This window comes from Eschrichtius robustus, chromosome 1 (assembly GCF_028021215.1).
Source record: "Eschrichtius robustus isolate mEscRob2 chromosome 1, mEscRob2.pri, whole genome shotgun sequence".
In the NCBI taxonomy this organism is placed as follows: Eukaryota; Metazoa; Chordata; class Mammalia; order Artiodactyla; family Eschrichtiidae; genus Eschrichtius; species Eschrichtius robustus.
The window spans coordinates 89,749,513-89,769,349 of NC_090824.1; the positions used below are offsets into that span (position 1 = coordinate 89,749,513).

At 37.4% G+C, this 19,837-nt stretch overlaps 1 protein-coding gene across 2 annotated transcripts in view; it reads right to left on the reverse strand.

Moving 5' to 3' along the window:
• Positions 1-19,837, reverse strand: part of ZNF106 (zinc finger protein 106) — a 61,798-nt gene that overhangs the window by 25,140 nt on the left and 16,821 nt on the right. The window contains exons 3-7 of one of the 2 annotated variants that reach the window (XM_068550063.1): positions 17,267-17,328; positions 9,040-9,237; positions 3,585-5,765; positions 1,850-2,483; positions 631-700 (exon numbers count right to left, since the gene is read on the reverse strand). In XM_068550063.1, coding sequence (XP_068406164.1) covers positions 631-700; positions 1,850-2,483; positions 3,585-5,765; positions 9,040-9,237; positions 17,267-17,328 — 3,145 coding nt within the window. The remainder of the gene's footprint in view (positions 1-630; positions 701-1,849; positions 2,484-3,584; positions 5,766-9,039; positions 9,238-17,266; positions 17,329-19,837) is intronic. The other variant, XM_068550068.1, reaches the window with a different exon arrangement.

The following is a 19,837-nucleotide window of genomic DNA, read 5'->3' on the forward strand; positions in this document are numbered from 1 at the left end:
TTTTCTAGCTCTACAAATAATGCCATCATCCACCCAATTGCCACACCCAGAAAATGAGGTCACCCTTGACTCCCACCTTATCTATCACATCCAGTCACCGAAAGTTCATCTAATCACTTCCTGCACTAGCCCTTATACACTAACGGTGTTAGAGTCAGTGGAAGGCAAGAGTCATAGAAGCATATCAGTCAGGGAGCCACACTAATAACTTCTCTACCTAACTCACATGAGAAAAGCAACCAAGATGCCTCAAAAATGGAAAGTGAGAGAAATGGCTATAAATGACCAAGAGGGATAAAATTTTTACTAAATGTCCTTATTCCTCTTCACCCCACTGAAAAGGCCCAGTGACACTTTCTAGCTATACACTGAATTCAATTTGTCCGAGATATATATTAACTTTAGTTTTCAGGTCTAGGTGGCATCATATATTTCTTCTACAGCTGCAACTGGATATAGTAGGAAATCAAACTTTTTCTATGCCCTTAAGCAAGATGACAAAAATAACAAATATAAATAAATAAATAAATGGGCATTCCATGTTTGATAAGCTACACTCTGTATCAACTTGTAAAAAGGCTGAATTGCTGTAAGAACAATTTCTTTCTGCCAGAATATTCTATACTATACCTTTCTTTCCTTTAATTTTCCTTCTTTTATTTTTTCTCTCAAGACTTGGGAGTTCAGGAGAAGATCCATCCTAAGGAGATAAAGAAAATTGAATAATATTAAATATGTAAAGGCCATTATCCAGGAGGGGAAAAAAAGAACCAGTTCTAAGATAGTCATACATTATTCTTCATTATTGCTACCATCTCTAACAGGGCAGTAGGAGTCTCATGAACATGGTATGAACTCATATTAGTTGAATGAATGTATCTGATTAAAAAAAATACAATCCAAGATCAAGTACCTCCCTAGCATCCTAGAGGGACGCTAATCCCACAGGGCTTAGGCAAAGCATATCACCTTGGTAAAAGCTAACAATACATGAATCAGATTTCATAGTTTCTACTTTAGAATTCAGCAAGAAAATCTTTACAACAAAAAACTCAACAGCCTGAGACAAGCCCCAAGATATTAGCTTTGTCATAAGACAATCTCTCATCCAATAACATCCATACAGCATCTAGCTCAAAGGAGCAGAGTTGGAATGACTACTTTGTTATATTGTCCCAATATTAAAGGAAACAGCCCATTTTCTCACAGTGCCAGATTCCAGACTATATTACCACCAGCAACTCTTTCTTTTCAGAAAGGGTTAGGCAATATTAACATCACAGGTGCCAAAAGAGAACTATCAGTGAAGTAATGGATTCTAAAAAGACCAAGCTGGGTAACTTAAGTACAAAAGATAGAGTAACAGAGACTAAGACTATGCTCATATAGATGTACTCTCATAGTATAAAACTACCTTAGTGTTAAGCCTAGTAGTCCTGGGTCCGACAAGCATACATGCCCTACAAATGCAACACTAGAGTACCTTTCTTCAGCAGCAGTACAGAATGCATCATGAAAACAGATAAAGTTACAGCTGAAGATGTGGCTCATTCCTTGGTCAGGTGATACAAAGAATCATTGGCTTAGGTACTAGTTTTAGAGATGACTTCATATTTTCCTAGTACTATACATTCATATTCAATTACATCTAACTTACTAGAGTTACTCAGTTAAAGAAACCCGTAGGATAAGAATATGAAAGTAAGAGTAAGCTTCAGAAATCTTTTATTCCAGAGTAGGGAGAACCACAACACCAGATACCCAAGAAAAATTAAACAGTTAAGTCTTTCTAATTAAGGCCAAGTCGCCACATGAAATGTTCTACAAAAAGCACAGGAATCATACTCACTCCAGTGGCTCTTCGTTTCTTTCTAATATTCTGGACATCATTTTGTTCAGCACCAGAAGTACAGCTACTGTCTGTGGCTGCATCGGTCAAACTGGAGATTGCAAGGGCTAAGGCTGCATTTGATGATAAAGAGTTTCCTTCTCCATTACTCTCCTGGGCATTGTGATTCTCTGAAAGTGGTGTAGAGCTCTCCTGGCTGTGCAGGTCTGTTGCCAAATGCATCAAAGGTATCGTATGGTCAGATGATAATTGAGCACTATGTCGCCTTCGAGTAGCAACATTTTCAGCTCTTTCACCTGTTCTTAGGGAGGCAGCTAGAGGTGTCACTTCCTGCTTAAGGCCCATGGTTGTTTTTTGACTCTGTGCAGACCTCAATGAGCTATTAGGTGAAAAAATCTGCTGGGGCTCATTTTCTTTGCCTGTACCTTCCTCACTGAAGAAGCTAAACACAGAAGGAGCCCTGTCCATGATCACACTGCTCTCTGAAAGGCTTCGCTTCCTTGCCAACCCAGGGGATGAAGAAATGGAAACACCTTCCCACTGGAATCCTTCTAGACTGGACAGATCAGGCTCCCCATCCAAATCCAAGACCTCTTGTTCATTTTGAACTAGAGGCACCATTTCGATGCCGAACCTCGAGAAAGAAAGAAAAAGAAAAATAATTAATCAGACATGGTTGGGAGAGGGGGCACCACTTAATATGCCAGACTCTGTTAAGCACTGAGGTTACAAATATAAATAGATGGTTTCTGCCCTCAAGGAGCATTAAGAGTTCTAAACATAAAGTAAGTTAACTCTACTGTAAGTATTATAATGTAACAAGTACCAAATTAGATATTTGTATACAGCTATATACAAAAGGAGGGAATAAAAACTGAGGGTTTTATTTAATATGGAGCTCTAAATCAACAATAATAAATACGTAATTTTTAACAGCAAACAAATAAAAAATAAACAAAAATGTTTATTAAGCATTTACAAGCAGCAGACACCATGCTAAGAACTTTAAAATCTCAATGATACAAGTTACAGAAAGAGAAAAGGGGGCACAATAAGTATGTTATTTCGACAAGGATAGAAATTTAAGCCTAGAGGGCTATGTAATTATAAAGCAGGATGATTTTCAAACTTTGCTACTTTCAAAAGTAGCAAACCTATGTTGAATGCTGCTTTACCATTCAGAAAAGTTTAGTGCCTCAACATAAGATGAATAGCCAAACTATGACACAAGTACTTAGGAGAAAGTATTTTGTGATCACAAATACAATGCCTAGAGCAAATACAGAAGGATAACCATCCACACTTTCTTACTTAGAACAGTAATGTAATGAACAGAAAGGTAATGAGACAGAAAGGTAATGAGAACAGTTATACCTAAAAGTTGTACCACTCATTAAGATCTATAGATAGATACAGAGCTATAGATTGACTTTTTTTATGCTGTCACTTTATGGCCCCTATCACCAAAGTGCTAGATTTCTAAGTTTTTTCCTTGTCCCTACTTCATTTCTCAGAAGTAGGTGTGCTTCTTTTTAACCTGAATTCCCTGCTAGGAAACACTTTATTCCATTTGTTATAGAGTAGCAGTCACTCTTGGATATTTAAACCAGACATCTACAACGTATATTTTCTGCAAACATTTAATTAAATTTAACAAGGAGAATTCTCTTGACCAGAGTCAAAGGGTAAGTTTAAAAGAAAAAAAGGGAAATGGATACTGAAAAGAGGCACACACCTGGGTAAGCCTTTGCCTAGCTCTTGCTTTTTCTTGGTTACTTGCTGAATGACCTGTTCCCAGTTGACATTTCTCCGAGATGCATTTAGAATCTGTCGAAGGGTTGGCTTGAGCCCAGACTCCTTCTCTGTCTCACTCTTTCGATGACCACTGATATTGCGGATGCGGCGAGCACTGTTGAGGTTTGGCTCAGGAAGGTGTGCTCCAGTTTTGCTCTTCAAGCTAATGTGACGGGTTAGATCTCTCTGGAGTGAGGCAGGAAAGCCAAGCTTACTTAGTTCAGGCAGGAGAGGGCCTGAGGGCTGACCTATATCGTTTTTTTGAAGCTCAGCATCCAAGCTAGTACTCTCAAAGCCTTCTGTTTCATAAGATACATGAGATTTAACAGGGTCATCAACCTGTGCATCTTCTAGAGCGGTTTTCAAATCTAGCAGTAAGTCAGAGTGTGGGCTGGCTACAGATGTCATTTGTAACTCAGATTCTTTCTGGTGAACTGTTGAGTTACATGGGGAAGTGGATGGTTTTCTAGATGTTTTCAGGTTTTGGTCATCCCCCCTTTTCTCATCAGCAGCATGAGTACTGCAGGATAAAACTTCTGTAGTTGCAGAACCCAGGGTTCCAATTTTTGTTCCATTCTTTTCTGCATCAGATATCTCTCCATCACTTTCATCTTCTAATGCGTCTACTTGAAACTCAATCTTCAAAGATCCTTTTTCAGACTCTTCTACATTCCTACTTGCTTTTGCATAATTCCTGGTCCTTTTAGAAGCGCTAAGAAGTGGATTTTGCAATGACTCATTACACTCTAGCACATCTTTGGCTTTTTGTAATGTATCACTTAAATTTTCATCAGGTTCCCTTTGAGTTCCAAATGTACTTTTATGCCCTTTTAAAACACGAGGACCTGAATTTCGCAATTTGGGTACGTAAGAACCCTGATTATCTTCCACAGTGGGTTTGTTCAAGGGGTTTGAGTGTTCTCCAGGAAAAAAAGAATTCGTTTTGGTGTTTTTTGAGGGATACTTTGAATCTTGCTTTTGAGGAGCTGATTTAGTGACTGGAATTGGAAGGAGTGGGGATTTTAGCAATGGCATCTTATTTAAGGTATGCTCTTGTTCAGGTTTTTCTATAATGGGGCACTCTCTCACTACCTCATAGGAAGCAGTGCAGTCAGAAGTGGCTTTATGATTCAGAGATCTAGTATGTGTTTCTTTTTGTGATTTCAGTGCTGGAGAATTATTTCTTTCATCAATTTGGGGCTCTTGTATTCCTGTGGTTATCAAGCTAAAATCAAAGAGAGGCTTATCTATCGTTTCCAACTTGTTACCAGTGACTTCTTTCACTCCCGATTGTAAATCCAGAGTCTTCTGGGAAGGGTAAGGAGTCCAGCGACGGAGCTTTTCCCTTGCTACACTGCCATTCTTCCCACCAATTTTGGAAGCTAAGGTATCTGTTTGTTTAGTGGTTTGGCTTTCCAGGTGCTCAAAATTGAAGTCAAGTAAGCCTTCTGAAGAAAACTTATCACTTGTAAATCCTTCAGAAGGACCTCTGTATGTGGCGACTGCACCAACTTTGTCATTTTCTTGCCGCTGCCACTTATATCTCTCTTGATTGTATTTGTTTGACTTAGATTTCTTGTTCCATAGCATAGTCATGTCTTCCATTTGACAGTTAGAATTTCTGTTTCTGCTTGGTTGAAATTTGTCTCCGGGGCCACTGTAATTCCAACTATTTGTGCTACGTACACTGGATTTCCAGTTTCCGTTACTGCTGTTCATATGCCGACTGGAAAAGCCACCTGTTCCTTCAGAATGCCAACTGGAATTCCTTCCTGTACCATTATGATTCCAATCTACCATTCCACTATTTGAATGCCAACCACCTCCAGAATTACTATGGTTGTGAAACCAAGTTGAGGAGCCTCCTGTAACACCCTTATGCCAGCCAGAACATCCCCTTGATCCACCACTACTCCTCGAAGAATGTGGGAAGCTGTTTTTCCTCGTATTATTATAGCCATCTTTCTCCCATTTCCGGTCCCGCTGAGGAGGTCCACGATGATGCCATGCTGGCTGACTGTAGCTCTCTCTGTCTTGGTAAGGAATTCGGTCTTCTCGTCTCCGTTGGGATCGCCTGTCATCGGAGTTTATTTCTTGGCTGCTATTGGAAGGTTCATCTTGCCTGGAAGAAAAAGTCTTTCATTAGTGATTTAAAAGAGTTCTGCTGGTCCCTCTACAGGCATAACCCACCAAACTTCCCCTCTGCCTTCCTCCTCTGTTACCTAGAATATGTAACAGAGACTACTTTTATTTCAAATAGTAGGTGCTTTCATATCTTTAAATGATATAAACTTATATTTCACAATTTGTTGATTAGAAACTAATATCTTGTGTCTCCAATCACCCCCAAAATATTAAAAACTTGACACATTTATACTATCTTCCCTCTCCTGCTCCTGTGTTTCTCAGCATATTCTGGGATTTTGTCCCTATCATCCAATTATTATTTTTATATTATACAACTTTTTGAAAATAAGAACAAGTATATTTTGTTGCTATGGTTAGTTATCATAGTTAATACAATTTAAATTCACCTGCTCTTAATACCATGATTTCTTCAATAGTTGGTTCTTTCTGAAAACCCAGATTCTTAACCTATTTTAAATGGTAAGATTTTACTTTGCATAATCACTTTCATTAATGAACACTTTATTAAGTACACATTCAGTGACTGTTAGCGGTAAAAGAAAACTTTTATGTATAGTTCCTCTTCCTGAAGGGCTTATAATCTAGCTAAGGAAATAAGCAGGGTCACAAACAGGAGTAAAATAGCACATAACAAGTAGGACCCACAGTAAGTGCTATAAGGAGCTTCATGAGCTAGAGGTTTTTATAAAGAAGCTACAGCTGTTTCAACTATTCATGTTAGACAAGGAGCTCACAGAAACGTGAATAAATTTAAGCAAACATCACAGGAATAGGCGTAAAATCATTTTTCTCTAAAAAGCGCCTATATAGTATGCCTAGCTCAGTGCTTAGCATGTGGTATGTGCTCAAAAAATTGAATAATACTACTTAAAATGTATTGAGTACCTACTTATCATAAGGCATTTAGTGCTAATCACTTTACATAGATTATCTCATTTAATTTTCACAACTCTGCAGCAAGTAGCATTATTCCTACTTTTTAGATAAGGAAACTGAGGATTAGAGAGGTTAAGTAACTTGCCTAGAGCAAGATAGCTAGTTAGTGTTACGGTAGAGATCTGAACCTTGGTGTCTGACTCTAGAGCTCTTTTTTTTTTTAATTGAAGTGTAGTTGATTTACAATGTTGTGTTAATTTCTACGATACAGCAAAGTGATTCAGTTATACATATATATGTATATATACACAAATATATATATATACATTCTCTTTCATATTCTTTTCCATTATGGTTTATCACAGGATACTGAATATAGTTCCCTGTGCTATACAGTAGGACCTTGCTGGTTTATCCATTCTACATATAATAGTTTGCATCTGCTAATCCCAAACTCCCAATCCATCCCTCCCCCACTCCCCCCTCCCCGTTAGCAACCACAAGTCTGTTTAGAGCCCACATTCTTAACCACTAGACCTTGACAGAATAAAAATCTCGAAGTTTCTGCAGTTGGGTTCCCTCCTTAAATTTTAAACTCAGTATTGACTTTAATTGGCTTTAAAAGCTTCGAATGTCTATAAGATTTTGGACACAAATTGGAATTTCCTCCTTTTTCACATGACGGAATTAAAAGTTAATTTACCTAAAAGTTCAAACATCCACTTACATTATGAATTACAACTATTTCTAAACAGGGGACCCTAAGTCCCCAAGTGACAAGTGTTACTACAGATACTTGGAAGATTTTTGTACCACCATTAACCAAATTGTTTTTTTGTTTCTAGGCAGTATGAAACTTATGACATCCAAGGAGATCACTGACTTGGCTCCACTAATTATGATTCAGAAATGAGGAGAATTGGGCAATAAGTCAGTCACAAAGTAAAATTCCTAGATCATCATGAATTGGCTAGGTCAGGGGGACAATAGCATGCAGCTAAACCCACAGCCCAGAAAGAACAATCTAAACTAAAAACCTCATGAAGGAAAAAAGAAAAAAACCTCATGAAGAAATAAGTAGATGACTTTATAAATAGGTCACCAAAGAGGCATATAAAAATAATCAAAGAATAGTATCTACAACATGAATGTCTAATTTATTGAGAAGCTCTTTTACCCTCTGACTTAATGTTTAATCATTTACACAGATAAGCTAATAGTGGCACAAGAGTGTAACAACAAAAATAGAAGTTAGTCTCCTAGAGGCTCCAACACCCTAAAACAAGAGTAAACTACAGCTATACTGAAAGTAGTGACAATGTCATTTGAAGGATAAGCAACTAAACAATTTAAGAACCATGTTGCTACAGACATTTTAAAACTAAGAAAGTCTCCTTTAAGGACTTGTTCAAAAAACTTTTAGCATATAGAATAAAAACTACTTCTTTTTTATATTCAAACCTCTAACTGAAAACGAAATACAGACCAGGGATAACTAGTATTCAAGAAGGATCTTTAAAATTTTTATAATTTGAAACGTTTTTTACCATGTTCTAGGACTTAAAAAATTACCCCACCTCATAACTGGTTCTATATCTCTTTTACTCATATCTGAAATTTTCTGCTTCATTAATTAAACTCTTCAGACCACATATCAGTAACGTTAAAATACAAAAGGCTAATACCTGAATTATAGATGCAGGTATGAAATTATGTAGTACAAGCTATAAAACTTCTATTGCTGAAATGATCCTGACACTGTCCAATTGAATATAAATTTATTCAATAAATATTTACTGAAAAAATTAATAATAAAGGGATAAATCAAATTTGGTAGAAGCACCATGTTAATTCACATTAGGCAAAACAATTTTTTCCTAAGGGATGAAATAAGAAATGCTATATGACATATTCAAATGAAGCTTATTCACTAATACCTTTCCACTAGAAAATCTGGATACCAAATAAGAATTTATTGGTATCCAAAAAAATTTGGAACTAATAAAAACAGTTCTAAACATAGTTATCAACATGGTAAAATTCAGATACATAGCAGCTATAGCTAGCTTTTAGGTAGGGTCAATACTGAGTTTTTGGTTTTTTTTTTTAAGGAGTTAATACAGTAGTTCAAGAAAGCATTCCATTGCCTTTTATAAATAAGACAGCAACTTCAAGGTAAACTTTAAAATTAAGATAAATAAGTCTGTGGCACAACTTTGTAAATCAACTATATTTCAATAAAAAAATAAAATTTAATTTTAGAAAAAGGTAAGTCTAAATGCTATAGGCTGAAAAGAATGTAACTGGAAAATGTATTCTCTACTACATTCTGTTTCAGATAGGCTTTTTAAAATATCAAAATTATTACTTACCGACTTTGTTCTTTCCTTTGCTTTATTAACTGAACGAGTTCCTTGTCAAAATAATCTTCCTCTTCTTCTTCCTTTCCATCATCTTCTCTTTCCTGGGCATCAACATTATCTTTGTGCAATTGGCCAGAAATGTGCTTTGCATACGCAGAAAGACCCACTTCTGTGACCCCGCACACTCGGCACTCATGACTACTGTCCCTAGGGAAAGAGGGAGATGAGGGACATTCAATTCTCCCCACCGGCATGGCACACTCACAAGATCTGTTATAGTTTCCTCTGAAAGACACTGCACACTTTGGCACAGTGAAAAATTAGTTCTAATCAATTTCAGTGCTCCTTTCATCACTTTTAATAAGTTTGTTCATAAGTTACTTTTGAAATGAATTAAAGATTCTTTTCCAGCAATCAAGAGGCAATACACTTTAGAATAATATAGTTTGGGAGGAGAAATCTTCTTGAATTGCTGTACTTAAAACCTTGCCAGAGGAAACGTGGTGAAAGGGGAGGCAGGGCGGGGGGCTCAGAGCAAACAGAAGTTGCTCCAGAGCACACCCATGGTGCCAGCTGCACTCAGAAAGCCTGGCGACAGCTCTTACATTTAATCTCTGGCTCAAAAACTTTCTCCCAGTGAAAATTAAGGGGTGGAGAAAAGGGTAGGCAGTGTAGCCAATCATAACCTGGTAACTAAATCGGAACAGCTGGAGCTCTGCCTGGAATGTGAAGATTCCGGACCCCAGGGCAAATGATAGTCGTAGTCTCAGCAAACTTTTCTGGTCGGATGATACATGTGATCTACAGTCTGCTTCAGAAGGGCTTATTTTAAAGGGAATGGAAAGCATTTCAGTTGTAGGAAGTTAACAGCTGTGCTAGGCAAATGGTTTTTCTCAGGTTTCAGAAAAGAACACCATTTAGAGAGAAGTATAACCAGGTTCTCGGTTAAGAAAGATAATTGGGCAGGCTTTTTCTTCTTTTACTTTACACACTTCATGGTATATCTCATACTTGGCCAGCTTAAGAAGCCAAAGTCTTGAATCAATGTCCAGAGCTGTAGTAGATGAATAATTTAACTGCTTTTTTAGCTTCCTGAGTCCCTTGATTGGCTCAGCGATCTATGCAGTCATTGATGAGAAACACCTGAACACCATGGGCACATGTGTAATAAATGGACAGTAATATCCACTCAATAATCCAAATTGGCTTAACTCTATCATTTGTCTTGGGTTAATACTAGTGATATTTTTGCACTTCCTATGCCATTCTATAAAAACACACATACAAAGACATGCTGTCTTTGATAAGACAGACAGACACAGAAATACATACACAACACTGCTTCATCTTCCCCTCACATATATCTAACAAGACATGGGCAGAATTCACATCAGTTAGCCAGAAGAGACCCTCAAAATTAAGCACCTCATTTACTAGAAGATGGTTTCTGTTACAGATCATCTGAATATTCATTAAAAACAGAAAACTTGGGCTTCCCTGGTGGTGCAGTGGTTGAGAATCTGCCTGCCAATGCAGGGGACACGGCTTCGAGCCCTGGTCTGGGAAGATCCCACATGCCGCGGAGCAACTAGGCCGGTGAGCCACAGTTACTGAGCCTGCGCGTCTGGAGCCTGTGCTCCGCAACAAGAGAGGCCGCGATAGTGAGAGGCCCGCGCACCACAATGAAGAATGGCCCCCACTTGCCGCAACTAGAGAAAGCCCTCGCACAGAAACGAAGACCCAACACAGCCAAAAATAAATAAATAAATAAATAAAATTTAAAAGAATAATAAAAGGAACAAGAGTTCATTTAAAAAAAAACAAAAACAAAAACTTACTGAGCAACTACTAAATTCCAGGAAACAAGCTAAGTATATGGTTAATGGTGACAAATTATAAACAAACAATGCCCAGTAAGTAAACAAAACAGTTTTTTACTTTGTGCGAATCATGAAAAGCACCTCAGAAAAACGGAGAAAATTCGTAAGTTTCCGTCTTTTTTTTGACTTTGTACCTCAAATGCTCTGGATGCAATATAGTCTTTGACATTAAGATTCATTTTAATGAGTTCTGACCAGATTCCCTGAATTACCCTGAATATCGATAGTTTAATTCCTTCTAATCCTCCAGGAACTTAAATACATTATTTTCACTGAGAGTTTTCAACTGTATTTTACTACAATTATATAGTTAAAGAAAAATAATCCTCAACTTTCTCCAGTTTACCTGGGATATCCACACTCTTCTCTCAAGCAATTAAAATTAAGGTAGTTCATTCAAAGTGAACGTTAACTTGTAACTGAAAGCAAGCCTTTTCTCACAGCAACACAGAGTGAAGTTTAAAATGTATATATAAATAGAAATCTATCCCCAATGGGCAGCATCAGAAGAATCTGAGGACTGTAACAAACTTGGCATACATAATTTACACTATAATAACAACTCAAATCAACTGAATTTTCTGGTTAGAAAATCTTTTGGGCTTTAAACTCTCTACAACTGTGGAAAATGTTTTTAGTCTACTTTTCTACCTAAAAGTTTATAGAACGCTAAACTGTATATTGCAGTACCAGGAACATCATTCTAAAAGGTATTCTTGAATAAAATCCCTGATTTTATCCTTACTTCCAAAATGCAGAGAATTTTTTTCTTTTTATTTTTTGGCTGCGCCGCTTGGCATGCGGGATCTTAGTTCCCTGACCAGGGACGGAACCTGTGGCCCCTGCAGTGGAAGCACGGAGTCCTAACCACTGGACCACCAGGGAATTCCCACGGAGAGTTTTTCATCGGTCCAAACCATCAAAATCCCTCTTTAAAAGACATAATTGGAAAACCACACTGACTTTTTAAAATATTAAGGAATGTAGTATAAAGTAGACAGTAACTAACTCTGTTAAAAATAAATATCCATAATCATAAACCCACATATTTTGCAATTTCCAAAGCACAAGTATATGTTGGACATGTATCAAACACTCAAACACAGATTTTTAAAACATTTTTGCTTTCATTGCAAGAAAGAGTATTAACCATAATTCCGAAGTTACTTGATAGAAAAATACCTCGAGATCCTACCCAGAATGGTCTAGCAATAAGTGCAACATAAAAGTTAACACTAAAAACACAGATTTATCAAAACACAGAAATCCTTAACATTTTTCTTATAAATGAAATCTAGTTTGTTTGTTTGTTTTTTTTTAAAGATAAGCTTTACAAGAAACTTCAAAAAGAGAAAAGAGAGAATCTACATTTATACTGGGAAAGAGCAGGATAGGTCAACCAAATCTTGTGAAAATTCAAATGTGTCTGTGTCTGGAGTCAAGCATATTACAATATGCATTCAGGCTCCCAAATAGGGTGTTTGAGAAACCACATGTTCTTTAAAGCTAATAGCAAATTAAATAATATTTGAATGATGCTATTTTCCAATTTTTTATCAATAACCAGTTAAAATACTACTTTGTATAAATATATAAAGTAATTGTTGGGAAAAAAGTACCGGTTTACTTCCTGACTAATAAAGGCAATAATTTTCCTCAGAGCGTTTTAACAGAGGGCCCAAATTAGCTTCATCCTGTTACCACACAATTTCCTCTCATGTGTGAAAGGCAAAGCCTTCAGATATTCTATCCATAAGCTCCTCTTTATTAAGCTTGCTCTAACTATACCACAACAGCTGGCTGATAAATTAAGGTTTGTGCCCTTTTAATGGCATCTATCTGTAGAAACTACTTACAGGCCATACATCTGAACAAGTACATTAGGAAGAAATAGGGAAATGCTCCAGATGTCTACAATCATGAACTAAATAAGTTACTCACTTCTCAATCAAGCTTGCATTCAAAACCTAAAAAAATGCTTACATTTCTTAACCAGATCACAACCAAAAATTATAGTGATACTTAATATCAGAAAGCCAGAAATAAAACATGGAATCCAGAGGAAATAATCACAAACTGAGGATAGGAAGAAACAAGATAATGACTGATAACTATTTGTCCCTTTGGTACAAACTAGTGATGACTGTTTGTCATGGCAATAAATGTTTCAAGTCAGTAAATGATTTTTAAGATTGTGTTGTTTTTTATAGTTTTGCCAGCTGTTTTTCCTTGCTACCTGCTTGCCTTCTCCCTTATAATCTGTACTGGCCAGGAAACCATACCAAACCTGATAGCACTATATCTAAAATATAAGTAAATTAAGTACCAAAGTGCTCTCCTCTAAATAAAATAAGTTTGGGTGTTAACAGTGACATTAATATTGTCAGTTCAGAGGCTTCCGATGCTTATTCCTTAACTATCTGATTATGCTCCAAATAACTAAAAACTGTAGACAAAATCTCCATGGCAAAATTAAGTTGATGAGTGGGAGGAAAGGAGAAACAAATTACAGAACAATACATATATGGCATGTGGTTCAGTTATGGTAGTAAGACAAAACAAAATGTCTGTATATATAAATATAAATCTATGTACACACACAGAAAAGAGGTTTGGATAGGATATACACTAAACTGTTGACTTTCCTCTAAGAGGGGAGTAGGAAGCAGGGGAGGGAGTGAAAGGACCTCTACGTTTTTACTTTTTATGATTCTGTATTGACTATGAACATGAATCTTAAGTTATCAAAATTTGTTTTTTTAATGTTTTAATTAGCTAATGAGTGATCTTTGAATAAAATAAGGCATTAGTCTTAGAACAAAATGAGCTTCTCTCCTAATGACTAGATTTACTAACCTCATTTGTTTTGTTTGATTTTATAATACAGTACAGGTCACTAAGAAGCCCAGTGAAAGGTGAAATCCAGAAAGAAGTATGTTGGAAATGGGATCAAATAATTAAGGTAATCCACATATAGGGAATCAAAGGTTGGCTGTATTTCATAGGTTCCAATGATAATGAGTTAAAGATCATATATACTCAAGGTATTATAAGGGCTCTCCACATTAAATCCGAGTGAACGCCTCTTTTATACTGCTGCTAAGACCTAACCTTCACACAGTAAAGGACTGAGACCATGGAAAATTCCACTAATATGCTAAACAGATGCTGAAAGTTTAATAACATATTAATTTGCCCACACAACCTAAAACTATATTACTTAAAACACAAATAATTACAAATGACTTAGGTTGGCATCTTGATCAAAGCTTGCACAGTAAGTCCCCTACATACGAACGAGTTCCGTTCCGAGAGAGTCCAATTTGTTCGTAAGTCCAACAAAGTTAGCCTAGATACCCAACTAATACAATCAGCTATATAGTACTGTACTGTAATAGGTTTATAATACTTTTCACAGATAATAACACATAAAAAACACAAAAATAAAGAAAACATTTTTAACCTTACAGTATAGTACCTTGAAAAGTACAGTAGTACAGTACACCAGCTGGCATACAGGGGCTGGCATCGAGTGAACAGGCAAGAAGAGTTACTCAGCGGAGGAGGGAGAGGAGGTGGGAGATGGTAGAGCTGAAGGATCGTCAGCAATAGGAGATGGAGGGCAAGCTGCAACTTGCGTTCACTCAGATTTAATGTGGAGAGCCCTTATAATACCTTGAATATATATGATCTTTAACTCATTATCATTGGAAACTATGAAATACAGTCAACCTTTGATTCCCTATATGTGGATTACCTTAATTATTTGATCGTCACACCTGACGTTGACGGCACAGGTGCTGGTTCCTTGCTGGATTCAATTCTATCTACCCTATTGAAAAAACGATCCAGTGATGTCTGACTAGTAGCTCTTTTTTTCTTGTCATAGATAACACAGTAGCACTGGATTGCATTCTGAACGGCCGCTGCAGCCTTCGTGTACCATTCTATGTTAAGGTCCTGTGCCTTAAAAACTAACAGTGCCTCCTCAAATAAAGAAAATCCCCTTGCCATTTCCTGCGTCATGAATCTCTTCGGTTCTTCAGTTACTTCTTCCTCTTGTCTCTCTTCATCCTTTCTCTGGGCCTCCACTTCCACCAGGTCTTCACTAGTAAGCTCTTCGTGTTGCACAGCGAAGAGTTCATTGAAGTTGTCCTCTTGCAGATCAAGCTCCAGCTTCTTGCTGAGGGTCACTAAGTTGCTGAAGACCTCTTTGAACTCCTCATCCACCTTCTCAAATCTACGAAAATCGTGAACAAACTGCAGGCAAAGGTTCTTCCAAACCCCATTCATGGTGACAGCCGTAACCTCATGCCAAGCAAAGTCAGTGTTTTTTATGGCCTTGTAGATGTTATAGTCCTTCCAAAATTGTCACAAGGTTGCTCCTGATTCGTCACTCACCTTTACCGCCTGACGAAAAGTGTGACATAAATAATATTTCTTGAAAGTTGCTACAACTCCCTGGTCCACAGGTTGGATGAGCGACATATATTCAGTGGCAGATGCACTACTTTGACTTTGGGATGAAAGTTGTCCATGAATGGGGGTGGCCTGGAGCATTGTCAAGCAGCAAAAGAATGTTGAATGGGACGTCCTTCTCCAAGCAATATGTCTCTACCTCTGGGATAAAGTGGCGGAAAAACCAGTCCTGGAAAATGGCCTGTGTAATCCAGGCTTCGCTATGTTTTTAAGGGCTCTTGGGTTCTCTGAATGATAAACTAAGAGAGGCTTCAGCTTCATATCACCAGAAGCATTGCCACCAAACAACAGAGTTAGCCTATGCTTTGCTGCTTTATAGCCTGGCATCAACTTTTCCTCCTTACTGACGCAACTTTGGTCTGGCATCTTCTTCCAGTACAGTCCTGTCTCAACCAAATTAAAAACCTACTTGGGTAAATACATGCCTTCATCAATAATTTCTCGAAGCATTTCAGGAAATTCCCGGGCAGCTACTGTATCTGCACTCGCTGCCTCACCACTTACTTTTACATTGTGAAAGTTGGCTCCAGCCTTGAACCGATGAAACCAGCCATGGTTAGCATTAAAAGACACGCCCTCTGATTCTTTGCCGCGTTTCTTCTTCAAGTCTTCATAAAGGCTTTTAGCTTTCTCTTGAATCAACATTAAGCTGAGCGGGACTCAACGCTGATGCTGATCCTACATCCGCACATTGAGAAGCTTCTCCATCTCCTCCATCACTTTTCCACGCTTCTTCAGTATTATTGTCGACATCATTGGCCCAGCAGATATTGCTGTTCCATGATCTTGTCCTTCTTCTTTAGAATCGTGCTGATGGTTGAACAATTCACGTTATAAGAACAAGCGACATCTACCATCTTTTCGACTTGCTCCACTCTCTCAATTATTTTCCCTTTGTTTCCGTCTTTATCGCTTGGTGGTTCTTAGCAGTACCAGCTACCTCACTGCTGCTTTTAAGCTTGCTTCTGGACATCCTGGACTTAAAATAAAAATACTGTACTACTGTACTCTCTATAGTACTTTACAGTAACGCACACAAAAGCACAACCACTTGCAGAGGATGCACGCACATGACAATGTATGCTAGACACATGAACTAACTTAAGTAATTGGACATGGGAACACACATTCCCATCTGTGAAAGTTCACAACTTGAAGGTTCATATGTAGGGGACTTACTGTAACCATTATTCATGGACTAAGGTATAATTCATATTTCTGTTTCCCAAAGTTTCTCTGTTCCATACTGTATCCAAACTTCAAATTCACACATGTCCAAAACATCAAAAGAGGAAACTTAGTTGGAAAAAAAGACACGGGATATACATACATGCTACATTTAATGTCTTAAAGGTACTTATTTGTTAGATTTTCTTTCCTTAAACATCTCAAGCTTCAATTCACAAAATAGCATTCTTAGATACTCAACATTTATACATCTATTTTATTTATACTAATGAGATTCAGTGCTATTTAGGAGACTTTGGACTTTTCAGACTATTCCAGCAACAGTAAAGGTTTATGGCCTGCAATAATTTGAACACTGCTGAGGCAATAATATGAAATGTTCTAGTGGCAAGGCTGCTGTGTAGGAATAAGAAAGCTTACTAATGAGAGAACTAGCTCATCCCCACCCACCTTTGTTGTAATCTATTTGCTAGAGCTGCTGTGAATTCTACACATTTGAGATGCACAAAGATTTATCCCTTTTGAAGGCAAAAAAAAAATCTATTGTACTTATTATTAATTCCAAAAGATAGTTCTATGCCGTAAGACAACATTCATTTATGAAGGATTACTAAAAATAAGCTGACAAGCACCATCAGCCCTCAGATCCCCCCACATCCAGAAGTTTACGGAAGACAGCCGTCCCATACCTGCCCTTCAGGTTCTCAAGTTCCCTGTGATGCAACATGCTCCGCATGTGTTCGTCCATCTCCTTCAAAATTAAAGAAAGCAGGTTAAACTAAGGGGGATTGCTTTGGGGAAAAAAATTCCTCTGTCCTGTTCAATCAACAATTGGGGCTCAAGCTCCTTGTATCAAAGTAGTGTTTGCAGTTACCATTCTCAATTCAATATTGGAATCAGTTCCTTATTAAGTAACTCTTTAGCTTGTTTTTTGACATATTTCATTTCTAAATAAAGCAATAGTTTAAAAAGACCTATTTAAGTGGCTTTTCAAAAAGTTTTGAAAGTATATTGTATTTAGGAGGCAAAAGACTAAATAATAAACAAATATGTTAAATTCTATCCCAATATAAGGAATTTACTTAAGTTTATTAAAAAAAAAAAACTGCCTGAAATCACATAACTTCTCAACTACTTGGCTACTTTTCACCATACTCTCTTTCCCCACTCAACTGAGAGTTTCTCAAGAGTTAGTTACAACTCTTACCCATGTCTTGGCCAGGGCCTGACATACAGTTACTAATATTTATTGAATGAACAGATGGATACATCAATTCTAGACAGAAGTTACAGATATAACAGAATTTTCCTATAGTAGGTCAAAAAATGCCTTGAACACGGCAGTTCAATCACGGCTTCACCTTCACTGCCCACTCCCTTCCCCACACCAATTGATTTGTTTGGTTCCAATGAAAAGTTTGAAAATATACTAGATTCTCCCCTCCCTCCCTCCCACCCTTGGTGGGAAGGAAATAAAATCTGTGGAAAGAGCTTCCACTTATAAGTGCGAGCGTGACACACACGCACGCACACCTCAAAAAACTCAAAGTTGCAAATGTCTGTCTCTCTGTCACACAAAGTATATATAGCCAGTATGCCATAATAGAGAATGGCTGTTTACCAATATGATAAAAGGGTTACTACAATTGTTGAGTATTACTATTAACTGTGCCCTGTGCTAAATGCCTCAAACATTTTCTCACTTGAACCATAAAACACTGCTAAGGGAGGATTATTAACATCATCAGGACACAAGGATGCAGAGAAGCTAATTTGTTTATTCACCAAATACTTATCAAGTGCTTCTTAGGTGCCAAGTACAGAGCTAGGCATTGAAGGGATAAGTGTGAAAATATTTAGTCTTGCCCTTTCAGAGTCACAGAGTATCACGTGGTGAAACTAGGACTCAAACTCTGGCAGATCCAACACCAAAGTCAACATTTCAAACACCATGTCACGCTGCAAGCATCTAGTGCATTGAGATTTTTTTATTATATACAATTCATTTGTCAAAAAGAGTACAACAACCTCTTCTTTAAGTTATCTACACACAGTGTGATACACAGTGTTATGATTCAAAACACTTCCTTTAAACGGCAATTTTACTGAAGATGACCATCATTTCCTTCCTATCTCTACAAATGCTTCATCCGGAAGGGATAGTTTTACATGTGACCCCTTCTAGCTACAACTGATTGGCCATTAACCAGAATGAACATTTACAGAGCGGAAAACTAAGTCAAGTTAGTGACAGGATACAGAATGCAAAAATCCATGAACAATATACAACACCTGCTCAAATCTCTATGCTTCCTGTTGTTCAGTTTTTGTTTCCCGTTGCTCAGTTTTTCCTTGGATTAGATTTAACATATGCCAAATCTCCTTTTCTTGAGCTAAATTTAAGTGGGTCTGTTTCTTGCAATGAAACTATTCCTAACCAAAAGAGTATTCATTGAAATAGGTTACTCTCTCTGATGTAAAAACCAATTCTGTATTCTATTTCAGTTATAAAAAATGTTATCATTCAAAACTAGTTTTAATGTGATTTTTTTTTTTTTTCCACATGGCTTGCGGGATCTTAGTTCCCTGACCAGAGATCGAAGTCGTGCCCCCTGCAGGGGAAGCACAGAGTCCTAACCACTGGACCGCGAGGGAATTCCCTTAATGTGACTTTCAATTGTTTAAAATACTTCAATAATCTGTTTCTAAATTTACAATGTGAAATCCTCTTCCATCCTGCTGTACGGAATGAATGCAAATAATGAGACAACTGAGTTTTCAAAATAACTGAGAAAGATCCACAGGCACAGCTCCAAATGCATACCTGCAGAGTTACCAACCTTCTATTTAGTTCCTTACATCAGTGTTATGTTGTTAAAAGGAGGGGGAAGAAGGGAGAAAAAAAGGATTTGGGGTTGAACAAATTTGGAAAACACTGAGTAACAGAAACAAATTTTAGTATTTTTTAATTCCAGGGCTTCTCAGATTTTCATAAGTTAATAAGCATCAGGATACTCAGGGATGTAATACACAGTCACCCTAGATTCTTTTCTCCTTCACAGTGTATTTGGAGAAACCAAGGTAATACTAGTTTGGGAAACTAGAGGAAAGCACATCAACATAAGCTGTTCATAGTCTATTTAAAAATAAGTATCTGAGTTTATCCCTTTCAGTTAACCCATTCCGTTAATTTCTTACCCCATATCTTAACACTTAAATCACGCCATTCCCTTGCTTAAAAACCTATAGTTGGCTGTCCC